The 20320-nt window shown below is 43.4% G+C and overlaps 1 protein-coding gene across 3 annotated transcripts in view; it reads left to right on the top strand.

Moving 5' to 3' along the window:
* The window catches only part of MATN2 (matrilin 2), a 166610-nt gene that overhangs the window by 111600 nt on the left and 34690 nt on the right, over positions 1-20320 (top strand). For all 3 annotated transcript variants that reach the window (XM_069600544.1, XM_069600543.1, XM_069600542.1), the window contains one exon: positions 13940-14062. In XM_069600544.1, coding sequence (XP_069456645.1) covers positions 13940-14062 — 123 coding nt within the window. The remainder of the gene's footprint in view (positions 1-13939; positions 14063-20320) is intronic.

Below are 20320 nucleotides of genomic sequence, written 5' to 3'. Positions count from 1 at the left end.
CTGACCCAGGAATTGAACCTGAGTCTCCTGCATTAGCAGGTTGATTCTTTACCACTGAGCCCCCTGAGAAGACTGGTGGCCCTTCAATCCCTACATCTCAAACAAACATCAGAGCTGGCATCAGGGGTGGAGGATGGAACTATAAGGGACACAGGAAGTCAAAGCATGGATTTCTGGAGCCCAAACCACATGCCGGTAGCAATGAAGAAGGCCAGGTCCTTCCTAGAGAAGATATCTTGGCTGAGTCTTGAAGGCAGAGCCATCCTTCACCAGGTGAAGAAGAGTGAGGTGGAGGTAGCTGGGAGGAGGTAAGATGTGCAAAAATATCAGCCAGACAGACTCAGTGCCACGCCTGGCACCTGACTGGCTTACAGTTGCTTATTGAAACAATCAATGACTGTGTGAATGGACTGGGCTGTCCCTAGTCTCCCGTCCTTTGTGAAGCTATGAGCCAGCAGCCTAGGCCACGGTAGCATTCAGGGAGTTGTGGTTGCTGGGCTGATGAGTCAGTTCTGTCCATCAAAGTGGAGGCCATTGGCACCAAGGGCACTTCCAACCCCAGATCATCTGTTTTTGCTAGGTGATCTTGGGCAAGTCGTTGATGCCTCAGTTGCCTCAACTGATATAGGGAATGTATTACCACCTATTTTGTAGTGTTGTCTTGAAGACTAAATGAGAGAATTCCTCTAAACCATTTAGCTCATGACCTGGTGCCAAGCAATTCTTTTAAGGCATGATACTGGCTTCAAAGACTTTAAATCGGGACTTACTGAGCATATACTTGAATATTCATTGGAAGGACTGGTGCTGACGCTGAAACTCCGATACTTTGGCCCCCTGATTTGAAGAATTGTCTCATTGGAAAAGACCCTGATGCTGGGAAAGATTGAAGGCAGAAGAAGGGGATGACAGAGGATGAGATGGTTGGATGGCATCACCGACTCGATGGACATGAGTTTGAGCAAGCTCTGGGAGTTGGTGATGGACAGGGAGGCCTGGCGTGCTGCAGCCCATGGGGTTGCAAAGAGTCAGACACAACTGAGCGACTGAACTGAACCGAGCATATACCACATGCCTGGGCTCTGTTTAATAGGGCATAAAAAATTCAAAATTCAAGACTTCCACTGGAGGTTGGTTGGGAACACAAGCCAGGCGGAGCAGCTCAGTCACTGGCAAGGTGTTACATGACTGAAAGCTCCCAGGGTGATGCAGACAAGACTCTAGGCAGGAGTTAAGGGAAGGAGGAGGCCAGCTGGATTAGAAGAGGTGGGGACGCTGCTGCCACCCTGGGATGAGGCCCGGAGGAAGGCACGGATGCCATCCAGTCTCCTTCCTGCCCCTACAGAACGCCTTCCCGGGCCAGGCTCGCCTGACCTCACCCCAGCCCCTGGTCCCAGAACCTCACCATCAGCATGTTCCGTAGCCCAGAATCTCCCAGGATGTGGAGAATGACAGGCCCCAGGGGAGCAGAAACAAGGAGGCCCCAGAAGTAGACAGCACAGTGCAGGGAGCCTGGGAGAGGCATTCGGCTGAAAGTCAGGTGCGGTGGGGAGGGTGGCAGGCACTGTCTGGCTGGGAGGTCTCACCGGCTAGACGCAGAGGCCGGCAGGTCAGCTGTCTCTCGGCCTTGTTGGAGTCAAGACCCAGAAGGGGGCCACCCGCGTGTGTGGGCTGAGAAGAGTAGCTAGGCAGTCAGCGTGTGGTAGACTTGTCCCCTAGAAGGGTCCCCTTCTTGCTGTGCTTGGGGCAGGGCAGGGAGCCCAACCTGGGGAGGGGACTGGCATGGGAGCAGAGGCCCCCAGAGGACACGGGGCGCTGTAAGCGTGGGCGACAGGCAGTTCGACTGTAAGAACCGAGACACCTGGGAATGTTCCAGATCTGTGAGAAAAACAGGAACGCAAGCTGAGAAACAGGAATGGTTAAGAGGACAGACACAGGATGGAGGTGGGAGCTCAGATATCAAGGCAGGAGTCCTGTTAATGATTCATGAGGTGTTGCGTTGCCGTCCAGCCAAGCCAGAGCCTGGCCACTGCTGTGATGTTGAGAGATTTCAAACAATCGCTTTCCATTCCTCATTAACTTGCAAAAAATGAAATAAAAGAAAAACTTAGTTCTTTAATTTTGAGTCTCTATTTTTAATCAAAAATATATTTGAAAGCTAATCCAATTAGTAAGTGTGCAATTACTGTCTAGAAAAAGTAGACTAGTCAATCTAATAATATACCAAGCATGATTAATTTATGATACATAATAGAGCTTTATGTTCCTGAACAAATCATATAATTAAAATACGTAAGTAGCGTTCAAAAAAGCACCACCTTTTATATCAGTTCCTTACCCTAAAGCATCCCATACAAATCTATCTGAATATTTTCTAGACGGGAGAAGGCTATAAATATGCAGGTGCTGTCAATCTGCAAAATATTGGCAAGACTTTTTTTATTGTAGTAAAATATACATAATATGAGATTTATCATTGTAACCATTTTTAAGTGTGCAGTTCAGTGGCATCAAATGCATTCCTACAACCATTACCATCATTCAGCTCCAGAACTTTTCATCTCCCTAAATTGAAACTCTGTGTCCATTAAACAGTAATTTGCCCCTCCTCCACTTTCCCCATCCCCTACCCCTGGCAATCACTTTTTAAAAACTCTTTATGTGTTTTAAAATACATAAATATTTGTGTAGAAGGCCCTGTGCTGGGTCTTCGTTGCTGTATGGACCTTTCTCTAGTCGCAGAGAGCAGGAGTTCCTCTCCAGCTGTGGTCCGAGGGCTTCTCATTGCAGTGGCCTCTCTCGTTGCAGAGCAGAGGCTCTAGGCTTGCAGGCTTCAGTAGCTGTGGCTCCCAGGCTCTAGAGCAGAGGCTCAATAGTTGTGGCCCACGGGCTTAGCTGCTCCATGCCACGTGGAATCTTCCTGGGAGTCTGGCAGACTACAGTCCACAGGATCACAAAGAAGCAGACGCAGCTGAGCACACAGGCACATCATACGGTCGATGAAATAGAAGAGATCAGTGTTTGAGTTTCCTGGACAGCTTTTCATTAACCTGCTGAGCCCCAGTATCTTCCTGCCGTCTGCAACGTGCCACTTAGAGTCTGCAACATGCCACTTCCTACCGTCTACAACGTGAGACCTGTGTGCATGAATCAAAGACTCTTGGTAGAAGTAGAGTTGCCGTATGATCTAGCAATCCCACTCCTGGACATATATCCAAACACAACTATAATTCTTAAAGATACATGCACGTCTATGTTCATGTATTCACAATAGCCAGGATGTTGAAACAACCTAACTGTCCATCGACAGATGAATGGATAAAGAAGATGAGGTGCATGTGTACGATGGAGTATTTCTCAGCCATAAGAGAGAAAGAAAGAACGCCACTCGCAGCAAGATGGGTGGACCTAGGGCAGTAAGTCAGAAATGGAAAGATACATACCACATGAGAGCAGTTATATGTGGAATCTGAAACATGACACAGATGACCTTATCTACAGAAACAGGCTCACAGATACAGAGAACAGAGTTATGGTTGCCAAGGGGGAGGGAGGGCTGGGGAGGGGTGTGTTGTGAGTCTGTGACTAGCAGATGCGAACTATTATATATAGAACGGATACACAGCAAAGTTCTTGTGTATAGCACAGGGAACTCTATTTAATATCCTGTGTTAAACTATAATGGAAAAGAAAATAAATGATTTTTTAAAAAATGACCCAATCGGAAGAGGCCTTCAGGTTCAACCTACTTCTAGCCCAACCACCCATCCTACAATATCCTCACCATGTCATCATCCAGCCTCCACTTGAATACCCCTAGTGACAGGACACTCACTACACCCCCTGCAGTGCATTCCACTTTGTACAGCTCTGCCTCTTAGAAAGTGAGTCCTTACACTGAGCTGATCACCACTTTCTTGCGCTTTGAGACCAACAGATCAAATTAAGCATCTCACATTTTCTTGGTCACTAAGAATGAGTCGTAGCAGAATAATTTTATTTCATTTAGTAGACTAGCCAGGCATAGAAAATGTGGGAGCCACTATCTAGACTGTAATAGACAGTCTATGGGTTTGCTAAAGAGATCCCTGTGCCCTGTAGACCAGATGGAGAAATGTGTGCTGGAAGAATCATTGGTTGAGTTTGTAACTGGCTGAATGTCTCAACTGAGATCCTCCTGGGGGGATGTGTTTAAACAGCCTGGCAGGAAGAAGCATCAAGGAGGGTCCATGAGATGTCTTCTACTCTTAGTGACTCCTTGTTAGTTCTTAGTGGGCAATGTTTACACATCTAAACTTTCAGAAAGCACTTCATTAAGAGTAATACCAATAACCATTTATTTATTCAACAAATACCTATTGTTCACCTACTATATCCTAGATAGTTTTGTAGACACTGGGAATGCAGTGAATATAACAGACCAAGGACCTCCTGTTCTTATGGAGCATACATTCTATTGGGGCAGAGTGACAGAGGATTACAGATCGCAACAAGAAAGTCCCATTTGATCAAAGACTTGAAGGAGGTGAGAGAAGGAGGAGACTTTTGAAGCAGAGGAAACACAGCACCGGTGCAAGGGTCCTGAGGCTGAAACTGACGCCAGGCAGTGTTCAGGAACAGCAAGGAAGTCCACATGACTCGAACAGAGTGAGAGATGGTGAGGCAGATGGTGTGGTCCGTGGAGCATATAGCTTGCCCTCTTCACAGTTATCCATTTGCTTCCCATCTCCCCAAATTCCTGTATTACCTGGAAGCTCATAGTCATTTCCCAAACAAACTGGTTTTGTTTGCCTGTGTCTTGTATGTCTGATATAGACATCAAAAGCAACACATACTGTTGCCAGCAGGTTCTCTGATTATTTTCTTCTCCAAACACTGGGCACCTCCCACATTGTTCTTTATTCTATTTTACTTCTGCCATTATCCATAGCAACTAGTTCATGATTATGTATGTATATATTTATTTTTAACATTTTTCTAATTGCAAAAGTAATATAGACTCATTGTAGAAAACTGAATAGTATAGAAATGAAAGTGCATGAAATGAAATGATCTGTACTCTTGTCACCCACCAATAACCATTGTTTGATATTGATTTGCTACATTCCTCCTGGTCTTTCTTTTTAATGCATATGTACATATTTTTATAGAGTTGAGATCATATAGTGTAACATAAAGGGCTTCTCTGGTGGCTTAGATGGTAAAGAATCTGCCCACGATGCAAGAGACCTGGGTTCGATCCCTGGGTTGGGAAGATCCCCTGGAGGAGGGTGTGGCAACCCACTCGAGTATTCTTGCCCGAAGAATCCCCATGGACAGAAGAGCCTGGTGGGCTACAGTCCATGGGGTCACGAAGAGTCAGACACGGCTGAGCAACTAAGCACAGTGTAACATAAAATCATGAGCATTTTCCTGTGTTGTTTAAACTTTATCAAAACCATTTTAATGTCTGTATAATATCATATGTATGTTTCACAGTTTATACAGCACTTTTTTAACTATTCAAATTGTATTGTGATAAATGTTCTTGACTATAAATCTTTGCATTTCTGTTCATTTTCTTAGGAACAAAGCATGAAAGGAAATGTATTGAGTCAAAGGCTATTAACACTTTTAAGGGTTTTGATGTATATTACAAAATTATTTTCCAAAACCCTTGTACTGATTTTTATGCTATACCATAAAATTGCCTGTAAAATTTTTTTGCTGACTTACTAGTTCTCATCACTTTATTTATTAAGTCTTTAGTTATCATTGCTTCATAAAACTATGTATGTTCAATTTATAAATGTTTATTCATTGGTGTCATTTGATTAATGAACAATCTGTTCCATCATAAGAAAGTATAAGTGACTCCTATTAGCTCTATGAGGAAAAGGACTGTACCTTTTTGCCCACTGCTGATTCCAGTGCCTGACCTATGGTAGATGTTCAGAGAATATTTATTAAATGAATAAGTGAATGAGTTAATGAATAGTGAGGTTAACACTTTTTCACATAAATTAATTGATGTGCAAAAGAAAGGAAATAAATATCTGAGCTGAAATTAAAGAAATAGATGATGGGTAACCAACAGAGAAAACTAGTAAAATCAAAAAGTGGTTTTTTGAGATTTAGTAAAATTGATTAATCTGTAGCCAGACTGGTCAGGGGGCAGGAAAGAGAGAAGACACAGATTTCCAGCATCAGGAATGAGAGAGTGGACATCATTATAGATCCTATAAACATTGAAAGGATAATAAGAGCAATTAGTGAACAAATTTATGCCAGTAACTTCAGCAACTTACATTAAATAGACAAATTCCTTGAAAGACCCAAACTGCTCATTTTTTCTTTTCCATTTTAGTTTATTATACGATACTGAATATAGTTCCCTGTGCCATACAGTAGGGCCTGTTGTGTGTCCTGTCTATCGACAATAGTTTGCATCTGCTAACCCCAAACTTCCAAGGCATCCTCCCCTGCACGCCCTCCCCCTTGGCAACAAGTCTGTTCTCTGTGTCTGAGTCTTTTTTTTTCACAGATAGGTTCGCCTTGTCATACTTAAAATTCCACATATAAAGTGATACTTGGTTTTTATCTTTCTCTTTCTGGCTCTTCTTAGTGTGATAATCTGTAGATCCTTCTATGTAACTGCAAATGGCATTACTTCACTCTTTTTTATGGCCAAGTAATATTCCACTGTGTGTATATATACCGTATCTTTATTCATTCATCTGTCAATGGACATGGAGATTGTTTCCATGTCTTGGCTATGAACTTTGGAGCGCATGTATCTCTTTGAAATATAATTTCATTTGGATGTGTGTCCAGGAGTGGGATTGCTGGATCCCATGGCAACTTTAATTTTAGTTTTTTGAGGAACCTTCATATTGTTTTCCATAGTGGCCATATCAGTTTACATTCTCACCAACAGTGTAAGAGGATTCCCTTTTCTCCACACCCTCTCCAGCATCTGCTATTTGTAGGCTTTTTAACCGTGGCCATTCTTGCCAGTGTGAGCTGGTACTGCATTGTAGTTTTGATTTCCATTTGTCTAACAATTAATGATGTTGGTCATCTGTATGTCTTCTTTGGAGAAATGTCTATCTGCATGTATCCGTGCTAAGTCGCTTCAGTAGTGTCCAACTCTTGTCCATGGGGTTCTTCAGGCAAGAATACCTGAGTTGGTGGCTGTGCCCTCTTCCAGAGAATCTTTCCAACCTAGGGATCAAACCTACATCTCTTATGTCTCCTACATTGGCAGGCGAGTTCTTTACCACTAGCACCACCCAGGAAGCCCCTGATGTCTATTTGGGTCTTCTGCCAATTTTTTTATTGGGTTGTTTGTTTTTTGTTATTGAGTTGTATGAGCTGTTTGTATATTTTGGAAATTAAGCCCTTGTTGGTTGCATCATTTGCAAATATTTTTTTCTCCCAGTCCATAGGTTTTCTTCTAATTTTGTTTATGGTTCCTTTGCTGTACAAAAGTTTATAAGTTTGATTAGGTCCCATTTGTTCACATTTGCTTTCATTTCTGTTGCCTTGGGAGACTGACATTGATATGATTTATGTCAGAGAATGTTTTGCCTATGTTGTCTTCTAGAACTTTTGTGGTGTCTTGTCTGGTATTTAAGTCTTGAAGCTATTTTTGAGGTTACTATTGTGTATCATGTAAGGATATGTTCTAACTTCACTGATGAATGTGCGGCTGTCCAATGTTCCCAACACTACTTGCTGAAGAGACTGTCTTTTTCCCATTGTATAATTCTTACCTCTTTTGTCCATAGGCATGCATGTTTATTTCTGAGCCATCTATTCTGTTCCATTGACCCATATGTCTGTTTTTGTGCTAATACCATGCTGATTTTTGGAAATATTTTATTTTAATTAATTTATTTATTTGGCTATGCTGGGTCTTAGTTGTAACACATGGGATCTTCAATCTTTGTTGCAGTGTATGGGATCTTTAATTGTAGCATGCAGGATCTTTAGTTGCAGCATGTGATCTTTAGTTGAGTCATGTGGCATCTAGTTCCCTGACCAGGGATTGAACCCAAGCCCCGTGCTTTGGGAGCACAGGGTCTTAACCACTTGACCGCCAGGAGAGTTCCCCATGCTGTTTTGATTACGGTAGCTTTATAGTTGTTTTCTGAAGTCTTATGTCTTCTGCTTTGTTCTTTTTCCTCAGGATTGCTTAGGAATCTTTATCTTCCATATAAATGTTAGGTTTATTTGTTCTAGTTCTGTGAAAAATATGAGTAATTTGGTGGGGATCATATTAAATCTGTAAATTGCTTTTAGTAGTATGGCTATCTTAACAATATTAATTCTTCTGATCCAAGAGAAATGGGATATTTTTTCATTTCTTTAAGTCATCTTCAGTTTCCTGTAACAGTGCTTTATAGTTCTCAGCATATGAATCTTCCACCTCCTTGGTCAGGTTTATTCTAAGTATTTTATCTTTTTTTGATGTAATTCCTTTTTTTTTTTTCATCTTAGAATAGCACAAATTTATTATCTTATAGTTCTATAGGTCAGAAGTAGAACATAGTCTCTCCAGGCTAAAATCAAGGTGTCTGCCTTCCTTTCTGGAGGCTTTTGTTTTTTTTCTGTGTGTGATAAAAGCAATTTTAATGATTGGTGACTTATCATCAAAAATTGTGGAGGCCAGAAGACAACTTTTTAAAAGGAATTGCCTTTTCCTTTCCCTTTCTGACACTTCATTGTTACTGTAAAGAAATAAAACCAGTTTCTGTATGTTAATCTTGTATCCTATTACCTTGCTGAATTTATCAGTTCCATTAGTTTTTGTGTGGAGTTTTTAAATATATAGTATTATGTTATCTGCATATAAGGACAGTTTTGCCTCTTCCCTTCCAATTTGGATACTTTTCATTTCTTTTTCTTTTCTGGTAGCTGTGGCTAGGACTTCCAGTATTATGTTCAATAGAAGTGGTGAAAATGGGCATCCTTGTCTAGTTCCAGATATTAGTGGGAAGGTTTTCAGCTTTTCACCGTTGAGTATTATGTCAGCTGCGAGTTTGTCATAAATAGCCTCTGTAATCACTTTGGTAAGAGTTTTTAATCCTGAATGAATGCTGATTTTCATCAAATGCTTTTTCTGCATCTGCGGAGATGATCATGTGATTTTTTACTTTTCTTTTGTTGATGTGGTGTATCATATTGATTGGTTTGTGTGTGCTGAGCCATCCTTGTGACTCTGAGATGAATCCAACTCGGACATGGTGTATAATCTTTTTTACATGTTGTTGGATTCACAAACTTCTAAAGTGAACTCAGGAAGACATAGGTCATCTGAATAGGCCTCTCTCTAGTAAAAGAAATTGAACTTATAAACCTTCCTACAAAGAAAATTCCAGGGCTAGCTGACTTAACTGGTAAGTTCTACCAATTTATACCCATTTGAGGAAGAACTAATGCCAGTTTTATACAAATTCTTCCAGAAAATGGGAGAAAAAGGATCATTCTTCAACTTATTCTATAAGGCCTGCATGATACCAAACCCAGAAAGGGACATTATAAGAAAAGAAAATGACACAAATATCCTTCATGAAATACATGCAAAAGATCTTTGTTTTTAGCAAATTCCACAATATATGAAGAGGATAATACTTCCTGAGATTTATCCCAGGAATTCAAGGATGATTTAACATTCAAAGCTTGATTAATGAAATTTAAAATATCAGCATACAAAAAGCAGAAACTGATCCAATTCAGTATATACAGAAAGAGCTCTAGACAAGATCTGACACTCATTTGTGATTAAAAGAAACAGAAAGACTCGCAGCAAACTAGGATTGGAAAGAACTGCCTCAGTCTGATAAAGTGCATCAGCGAAAAAATTATCCGCTAACGTCATGCTGACTGGTGAAAGATTGATTTCCTTATTAGATGAGGAGTAAAACAGGATACCCACTCTCACCACTTCTATTTAGCACAGCCTGTAAGGTTCTGAGGGCTTCTCTTGTGGCTCAGCTGGTAAAGAATCCGCCTGCAATGCCAGAGACCTGGGTTGGATCCCTGGGTTGGGAAGATTCCCTGGAGAAGGGAAAGGCTACCCTTGCCAGTATTCTGGCCTGGAGAATTCCATGGACTGTATAGTCCATGGGGTCACAAAGAGTTAGGTACAACTGAGCAACTAAGGTTCTAACCATTGTAATAAGGAAGTAAAAGAGAAAGGAAGAAATGAAATCTAGATTGGAAAGGAAGAGTTAAAACCGTCTTGATTATGGTAACTGTAAGTAGAGCACTTTCCTGAGTTCTACTGAGAGGAACTAGTTGCGGGTACCCCCAGGATTGTAGGTGGCTGTGCAGAAGTGAAGGTAGGCTGGGCAACCCCTGAAAACTGGTGTCTGAAGTAAGGGCAGTCTTGTTGGGGACCTTACACTTTACCTTGTGAGACTGGATGTTAACTATAGGTAGTTAGTGTCAGAACTGAATTAAATTACAGGGCTCTAAATTGGTGTTGGAGAATTGCCTACAAAACACAAATTGAAGCAAATGAGCCTAACTGTAAATCAAGTTGTTGGCATAATCACCAAGAGAATTATTTTAAGTGATGGGCATGGAATATATTGACGTTACATTCCAAGTGGCAGATATCCAAAAAACAAAAGAGCTTTAACTGTTTCCAGCAGTCCTAGCATTAATAGAATTGTTATTCTTACTTTGAAATTATACATATACACATATAAATATATGAAATGATAAGTATATGTAATGTTAATGTCCCGTTGACCTATATTTTCAGTATAATGGAAAATAAACCCAAATGTGAAATCAAATGTTTAAAATTTTTTTAAAAAATTTATTGAAGTATAGTTGATTTACAATATTATGTTTAATTTCTGCTGTATAGCAAGTGATTCAGCTATATGTGTATATGCCCTTCATATTCTTTTCCACTATGGTTTATCACAGGATATTGAATATAGTCCCCTGTGCTCTGCACCTGTTGTTTATCCATCCTACACATACTAGTTTGCATCTACTAATCCCAAACTCCCAATCCTTCCCTCCCTACCTCCCCTCTCCCCTGGCACCCACAGGTCTGTTTGCCATGCCTGTGAATGTGTTTCTCTTTCACAGATCTGATCATTTCTGTTGTGTTTTAGATTCCACATATAAATACTGTCCTATGGTATTTGTCTTTCTCTTTCTGACTTACTTCATTTAATACAATAATCTCTAGGTTCATCCATGTTGCTGCAAATGGCATTATTTCATTCTTTTTTATGGCTGAATAATATTCCATTATTTATATACCTGTATACCCCACCCCTTCTTTATCCATTCATCTGTCAATGGGCATTTAGGCTGTTTCCATTCCATTTTAATTTAAATGGCTACAACAGACAACATGGTTTCCAGATTAAAGGAGGCTAAGCATACATGAAATTAAATATAATCTCTGACCCTTTACTATATTCTATACTAGAGGGTAAAAAAATACTACAAAGAATATTATTAGATCAACTGAGAAGACTAAAATGTGGATGGTAGATTAAATAAAAGTCTTGTATAAATGTAAATTTATGAAGTTATGGCTACACTGTGGTTATATCACTGGCAAATACATGGGGAAACAGGGGAAACAGTGTCAGACTTTATTTTTCTGGGCTCCAAAATCACTGCAGATGGTGATTGCAGCCATAAAATGAAAAGACGCTTACTCCTTGGAAGGAAAGTTATGACCAACCCAGACAGCATATTGAAAAGCAGAGACATTACTTTGCCAACAAAGGTCCGTCTAGTCAAGGCTATGGTTTTTCCAGTGGTCATGTATGGATGTGAGAGTTGGACTGTGAAGAAAGCTGAGCGCTGAAGAATTGACACTTTTGAGCTGTGGTGTTGGAGAAGACTCTTGAGAGTCCCTTGGACTGCAAGGAGCTCCAACCAGTCCATCCTCAAGGAGATCAGTGCTGCGTGTTCATTGGAAGGACTGATGTTGAAGCTGAAACTCCAATGCTTTGGCCTCCTGATGCGAAGAGCTGACTCATTGGAAAAGACCCTAATGCTGGGAAAGATTGAGGGTAGGAGGAGAAGGGGACGACAGAGGATGAGATGGTTGGATGGCATCACCGACTCAATGGACATGGGTTTGGGTGGACTCCGGGAGTTGGTGATGGACAGGGAGGCCTGGCGTGCTGCAGTTCATGGGTCACAGAGTCGGACACGACTGAGTGACTGAACTGAACTGATACCTACTCTTAGGAAGTACTCTGTGTTTAAGGAAAAAGGGTGGCAATATGTATAGCTTTGGAGAGGGAAACAGCAACCCACTCCAGTATTCTTGTCTGGAAAATTCCATGGACAGAGGACCCTGGCGGGCTACAGTCCACAGGGTCGCAAAGAGTTGGGCACGACTGAACTACTAAGCAACAAGTGTATAGCTTACTCTCAGATAATTCAGAGATGAACAAACGATACAGCAAATGGGGTAAATATGAACAATAGATGAGTCTGGATAGAGAGTCTATAGGTGCTTCTTTTACCTGTCTGCTTGTATTTTTATGTTTGAAACTTTTATAAATTTAAAATCATTTCCAAATGAGAAAGTTTTTAAAAAAATACTTTATAGATGATTGTGTATTGCAGTTATATGTTTAAAGAGTTCCAGTCTTTTAAGGATACATTATGAAATATTTATGGACAAAATGATATAACATCTGGAGTTTAGCTTCAAGTTATACGGCATCTTTGCATGGGATATGGGAGTATACAGGAAACAAGGTTTGCTGTAGACTGATTCTCTTGAAGCCAAGTGATATACATGTGGATTTATTATACTGTTCTTTTTTTTATGTTTAAAATTTTCCATGACTTTAAATTGGGAAGGGTTGGCATCCTCTCAATATTTTTCCTTTTGAGAATACTGTGCACTTTTCTCTCACTCATTCTGTTTCCTTTGGTATGGGCTGGGAAAACTCATTTATACCAAATGCTTCATTATGAAAATAATATATGTAGTTCATATGTTCCTTGAAACAATGAAAACCCTCATTGAAACAAAAAGACTTCTCTTAAGACCCCATTAGTGGTCACTTATTTCAAGCAGTTTTAGACAATGCATTCAAGTTTCAGACCCATCAGTAGAAGAGTCCCATTCCATATCTACAAAACACTTACACAATAATATCTCATTGTTAAAAATTCCATGTGACCTTTTTTCTATTTTGACTTAAATTAATGTGTACTTGGGCTTTGCTGATGGCTCAGTGGTAAAGAATCTCCCTGCCTGGGTTTGATCCCTAGGTCAGAAAGATCCCCTGGAGGAGGAAACAGCAACCCACTCCAGTATTCTTGCCTGGGTAATCCCATGGACAGAGGACCTCATGGGCTATAGTCCATGAGGTCACCAAAGAGTCAGACACGACTTAGTGACTAAAACAACCACACTGTATACCTAGAGATGTGAAATCTTGATATGATTTAAGTGCAGATGAGGCCAATAATGTAACAGGCCAATAATGTAATGTTTTGCCTCAAAGGATGCCTTTCACTGTCAGGCCTTCTTTTTTCCAGGATTTAATTTCGTATACTGCTTGGCTAAGTGTTTCACTCAGTTAAGTGGTTTGAAGTCATTGTTTCAGTTGCATGCCTTCTGTAAAACATTCAGCCAGGCTCCCTCTTCCCAGCCTGCAACACAACAAACAATGCTTATGTTTTGGTGGCTCTGACATGAACCAGGACAAGGAAAGCCTCTTCACAAGGCATAAACATCTTGTAATATGTCAAGAAAGTCCTCTTCCTGGGAGGCCATATCCCTAAACACAGAAATAGCTTCATTGAGAGATCCCTCGATGGCCTGAGTGTTTTGAGTGTTTGAGGTCATAGGAATGTATCTGTTTAGGGAAAGTTAAGACTGCGAGTCCTTTGGTTTTCCTATGCTAGATTTCTAGTTTGGTTCATCATTATGATTTTTCTTTCTTTGCAGAGATAGACTACTGTGCCTCACCTAACCATGGATGCCAGCACGAGTGTGTTAACACAGATGATTCCTATGCCTGCCGCTGCCTGAAAGGCTTTACCCTGAATCCCGATCAGAAGACCTGCAGAAGTAAGTTGCGCTGCGTGTGGAAGAGGGGCTTGTTCCACAGATGGCCCCGTTGGCTTCCCGTTTTCCTGCAGATCTCCAGCAGATGTGCTTGGTCTCAGCATTTGTGCTCGCTGACATCATTCTGCCCCTTATTTTAACTTTTGTCTCGCCTGATCCTGTGATGGGGGTGATTTTTAGCCAGTGCATAGACGGGGTTTGCCCACTGGTTTCCTTTAGTGAAGTCGAGGCACCAGCTGAATCTCTCACCTATCTGAAATGAGGACGCATGTCCCCACCTCCTTACCCTCACAACACGTATTTGGGCCTTTGAGAAAGAAAAGGCTGGGTCCAGAGTTGGAGGGAAAAGGAGCTGGTTTCTTCCGGTCCTACCTGATGGACACTTTTTAAATTTAATGTTTACTTTTATTTATTTGAATGTGCCGGGTCTTAGTTGCAGCACGCCGGATTTTTGATCTTTGTTGCAGCATGCGGGATCTTTAGTTGTGGCATTTCGCATATAGTACCCTTACCCGGGATGGAACCCAGGCGCCCTGCATTGGGAGCTCAGAGTCTTAGCCTCTGGACCACCAGGGAAGTCTCAAGATGAGACACTTGAGGGTCGCTAAGAAGGGGGGCATTGTATCTTTCCTTGATATAAAGGAAGAAAAAAAAATAGGAAACTCTGGGGCAACCTCGCAGCATTGGAGAGGTGCCTGGTGTCAGCAGGGTGATATTAAAGATGTGCTGAGTGGCTCAGATGGTGTCCTCTGGCACCTCAGAGGGCTTTATTGGGGGTCTAGAGCATGAACCTCCAGTGGGATCTCTTTAAGTGACCTGTCCCTGAGAGACCCCCTGGAATGGAAGGTCTACAAGGACAGGGATTCTTTTCTTTTTCTCACTTGTGAATCCTCAACACCTCAAGTATTCAGCACATGCTGGTGTGGCACAATATTTAGTGAATGAATGAAAGAGCACATGGATCTCTGAGGTTTATCATCCTGGAGAAACAGCAACTGCCACCCGAATTAATCTTGTTAGAAAGGTGGCCTTTGTAAGGCACATAAGTTGCGATTTTTTATCAAAAAGCATTCCCAAAGTTAGGCCACACATATGCACACTGAACTGTCCCCATTCTCCCGACTGTTGATTCACAGAACTCCCTGGAACTCCCACTGAGGCACAAGTCCCTCATCCCCTGCTTCCTAGTGGTAGGTGCAGCAGTGTTCTGCACCACAGGACTGGATTTTTAAAAGGCTGACCACACATCGTTTTTTGAAAAGCGCCGTGGGCTACTGAGCTGAATCCATAAGCCACAGCCTGCCCACAGCACATGTGGACTCACGTGCTCATTCTACTACATATGAGACCTTGGGTGGTTAAAGGTGACAGAGCCCATATTTTGCAACTGAGCCTCTCTTACAAAAGAGAATTCCCACCACCTTGCCTGGATGCAAACTCTGGCGACGTTCAGGCATCAGATGGGAATTTTAACTGGGAGGTTCAGAATGTGAAAACAATTAGATAGACTATTTTCCATCAGACCACACATGCCTGCAGTCCGTGGGAGAGGCCAGCCCGGCCGCTCCTGCCTGTGCTATGTACACCTTTTTCTCGGGGCGAGTGTGTCAGCGGCTGGCTACCCCCAGGGAAAAATCACTCACCAGTGGGACTCAGCTGTGGGCCTAGACCTCTTCCATGGGGGAAAATTAGATCTGCTCCAAGTCAGTCGCTGGAGTTGCAGGCTTCACTGTGTGTTGCTAGTGGAGGGAGGAGGAAGTGAGCTGGGCACGTGGCCATTGGTGGAGGGGAACTGGCTTGAAGTTCCACATCACTTACAGTCATCTGAGATTCCCTTGCCCTCTGTCCCGCCCTCCACATCCTGCCTGGAGAGGCACTTGGAATAAAAGAAGGGTCCAAGCAGTGCTTGCATCGTTATCAAGGGAGGAGAGAGGCCAAGAACAGAAGGATAAGTGGAGAGGAAGTGACCATTTGGAAGCAGTGTGACCACCACAAATTAGCCTGGAGACAGGCCTGTCTCCAGCCCAGAGTCCTTAACACTCATGTATATATATTCAGGGATAGCTCCATTTCCTCTTCAGCCAGGTGCCCTAGTTTTTCATCCAAGAAAAATGGAATTTGTTTCTTAAAACCCAATGTCCTCATCAGCCCTTCTCCCAACATCCTGCCTTGTCGTTACTTTTTCCATTGTCTTTGCTGCAAACCCAGCCCTCCACTGCAGAGATCCCTCTGAGAGCCACTCCTGCCCTGATGTGTGCACGCTGGCGATTATGGCAGACAGCTGCTAACGGAAAGTGAGCGCTCAGTGGCTCTCTGGAGCATTCCGTGGGATCAGGAAGCAGAGAAATAGGGTTTAAAATCAGGGCTTGGTTGTTAGGAGCCTGAGGATCTTCAGAGCGTTAACCATCTCGAGCTCAGAGTACAGCCATTTACATTTAATGGGCAGTTGATGGATGTGGGCTGTTTGCAAATCTAATAAGAAATCTATTTTTCAAAGGAATTTGATATCATCCAATTAAACCAGGGGGTGGGGGTGGGAATTCAAGGCACAATCCTACTGAAGAAAACACTCTTGGCCTGGATTTGTTCTTTCTCCTCATCCAGGCATAATTTCTTTTTCTGGAAAGTGCTGTCATCGACTTAAAGCATAAATTATTGAGGCAAGGATGCCGAACATAGAGCCCAGGATGTACTGTCAAGGTGGGGACCCCAGGGTGGAGTCAGAGGTGGGTGGGACCCCAGGATTGCTCATGCTGGCACTGAGCCTGGCCCCCTGCCCCTACTGAAGGCATCATACTCTAAGCAGCAGGGTACAGGGTGCACAGGTTGAGCTGAGTAAGGGGGGCAAGTCTTGGCAGTGTCACCCATCCTGGCCATGTGACCCTGGACAGACTGCTTTTGCTTCTCCGAACCTCTGTTTCCTAAACTGAAGGAGCATGACTTTCTGCTTTCACATTTTGTAGCCTGTCCCATCTTTCTAAAACTTCCTCTCTGTGCCACTCAGTTGGCATGACAGCCTGCAGTGACCTATCTCTGATCTCTCGTGTTTTTATGTCTTACCTTCTCAGTGAGGTCTCCAGCTCTTTTTTGAGCTGGTGCTCATATGTGCCGTTTAGTTGCTGACAGCCCAGCCGTCTCATCTTGCAGGGTTACTGGACACTCCGGGCTTTGCCAGATAAACCCACACCCAAGCCTGGCCTACGTGTAGCTCATCACAGTTAATGAGCAGACTGGACCAGAGGTAGGGGGCATAGTGGGTACCCAGTGAATACTGAGCGAATGAATGAGTAACTTACATACATGTGAAGAACTGTGATTCAAGCACATAAAGAAGACAGAGCTCTCTACAGGTCAACCTCTGTGGCAAGGAGCCATCGGAGAAGAGGCATTTGGGAACTGCGGTTTGCCAGATAGCTGAGTGCTAACCTTTTTAAGAATCGCCATGTTTTAAAATTATTTATTTGTCTGTTTTTGACTGCGCTGTGTCTTTTTTTTGCTGTGGGGGGCTTTCTCCAGTTGTGGCCAGCCGGGGCTACTCTCTAGAGGTGGTGCTCGAGCTTCCCGTTGCGGTGGCCTCTCTTGTTGCAGAGCACAGGCTCTAGAGCTTGCGGGCTTCGGTGGCTGTGGGACGTGGTGGGCTCAGTAGTTGCGGCTCCCAGGCTCTAGAGCACAGGCTCAGTAGTTGTGGCCCACGGGCTTAGTTGCTCCATGGCACGTGGGATCCTTGCAGACCAAGAATTGAACCCATGTCCCCTGCCTTGGCAGGGGGAAGGACTCTTTACCACTGATTCACCAGGGAAGCCCCAAGAATCTTCATGTTTTTGAATTTAATTAGAGTATGTAAATCTTTCTTAAAGATAGTGTTGGCCCTTTAAAAGTTGCCATAAAATATACAGAATAAGGGGCTTCCTGGGTCACTCAGTGATAAACAATGTGGCTGCAATGCAAGAGATGTGGGTTTGATCCCTAGGTTGGGAAGATCCCTGGAGGAGGGCATGGCAACTCAACTCCAGTATTCTTGCTTGGAGAATCCCATGGACAGAGGAGCCAGGCGGGCTACAGTCCACGGGGTCACAAAGAGTTGGACACGACTCAAGTGACTGCCTACAGAACAAAATTTACCACTGTAGCCATTTTTAAGTGCACAGTTTGGGCTTCCCTGATAGCTCAGTTGGTGAAGAATCCGCCTGCAATGTAGGAGACCCCAGTTCAATTCCTGTGTCGGGAAGATCCTCTGGAGAAGGGATAGGCTACCCACTCCAGTATTCTTGGGCTTCCCTTGTGGCTAAGCTGGTAAAGAATCTGCCTGCAATGCCGGAGACCTGGGTTGGATCCCTGGGTTGGGAAGATCCCTTGGAGAAGGGAACAGCTATCCACTCCAGTATTCTGGCGTGGAGAATGCCATGGACTATATAGTCCATGAGGTTGCAAAGAGTCGGACACGACTGAGCGACTTTCACTTCGCATCACTTCACTTCAGTGGCATTAAGTACATTTTTATTGTTACACAACCATCCTCACCATCCAGCTCCAGAACTGTATCTCCCCAGACTGAAACTCTGCACTGATTAAACAGTAACTCCCCACCCCTCTCTCCCCCAGTCCCGGCGATCACCATTCTATTTTCCATCTCTATGACTGCCTACTCTAGGTACCTCATATAAGTGGAATCTTACAAGATTTGTCCTTCTGTGACTGGCTCGTTTCACTTACCATAAGGCTCATTCCACGTCAGAACTTCCTTCTTTTTTGAGGCTGAATAATATCGCATGTCCTGTATTTGCCACGTTTTGCTGATCCATTCAGTAGACACTTGGGTTGCTTCCACCTTTGGGTCATTGTGAATAAAGATGCTGTGAACATAGATATGTTCAAGGCCCTGCTTTCTGTTCTCTTGGGTATAAACCCAGAAGTGGAATTGCTGGATCACATGTAATTCTAGGTTTAATTTTTTTTTTTTTATTTTGAGGAACCTCCATATTGTTTTCCATAGTGGCTGAATGCTGGCTTTTTAGAACAGCACTTACTGAAGATAACTACTTTTCTCTGATGGTGTGATGGAGACATTCCTGTAGGTCCTGCACTACGTGGCCCAGTCTGTGGGGCCCTTTGTGTTCTGTGCCTCTTTACTTGGCTCTTTGTCTCTTTGCCTGTGGCCGGTGTTTTATTGCTAGGTCTGTTTTTCTTCACGGAATCTCACTCCTTGTTTTCTGACGTTCGCGTCCGTTTCACACAGGTGAGGCTGTTGGTGAACTGATAGCCGCACACAGTGAACAACTGTCTGCCTCTCCTTGTGCAGAAGGGGTGAAGCACAGAGAGCGTGCCCAGGGCCTGCGGCTCGTGGCGGTGTCTCTTCTCTCAGGCCAGCCCCTGCGGGTCATGGGAGTCCTCTCTGTATGCAGTCTGCAGCCACTTCTCTGCGCATGGAAAGTTCCATCCACCAGTCATGTGGGAGGGCACAGCATGGACCCTTTACGGGATGGTCTGAGGTCCTTTGAGTATGGGTTTCATTTCATTTCTTTTCATACATCTTTGTCTTCTCAGGAAGAGACATCTTTCCTAGGGGCCGCAATAAATTCTTCTGTCTCGTTGGCGAGAACTAGGCATCTTCCCACCTCTAGACCAATTCCTGGCAAAGGAGAACATGCTTGCCAGGCTGGCTTATACTACTCATGACTCATGCCTGGGGGGGTCAGGGTTCTGGTTTCAGGAAGACAGGGTAATGCTTGTTGGCAAGGCAACCAACAGTGTCTGCTGCATCCCCGGGAAAAAGAACAATGCAGCTAAATGGCTCCAGCTCAGCCCCTGAGGTTGGTGACCAGTCTCATAGAGGCCTTCCGCAAGCTCATTTTATTTCCCTTTATAGTTCTTCGTCTCTTCCATTACCTTCTCTGTGGGGGAGGGGGTGGGGGTGATCCAGCTTGCGGTTTTAGCATTTTCTACCAGAAAATGAAACTGCTAATTGACTGCTGGTGCTGATGCTGCCGATGTCTGCCGGCAGAAATGCAGCTTGGATGGGGGTGAATAGGGCAGAGCTGTAACAACCTGGGCCAGCCTCAGAGATGTGTCTTCTCCAGTTTCTTGATTATGGATGGTGTCACGCTGTCACCCAGAACCCAGTGGGGCTTTGGACCCTTCTTAATATAACTGCTTTTTCCTGCCTGTCCAAAATCGCTGGGTATCTTGCAAGATCAGCTGCTGTTTATTCTGCCTTGTGCCATCCCATGTCGTTGTCAGATGTCACTGCCGGCAGCAGCTCCA

This window comes from Ovis canadensis, chromosome 9 (assembly GCF_042477335.2).
Source record: "Ovis canadensis isolate MfBH-ARS-UI-01 breed Bighorn chromosome 9, ARS-UI_OviCan_v2, whole genome shotgun sequence".
Classification (NCBI taxonomy): Eukaryota; Metazoa; Chordata; class Mammalia; order Artiodactyla; family Bovidae; genus Ovis; species Ovis canadensis.
The sequence above is the reverse complement of the archived record's forward strand: the minus strand, read 5'-3'. Positions and strand labels throughout refer to the sequence as shown.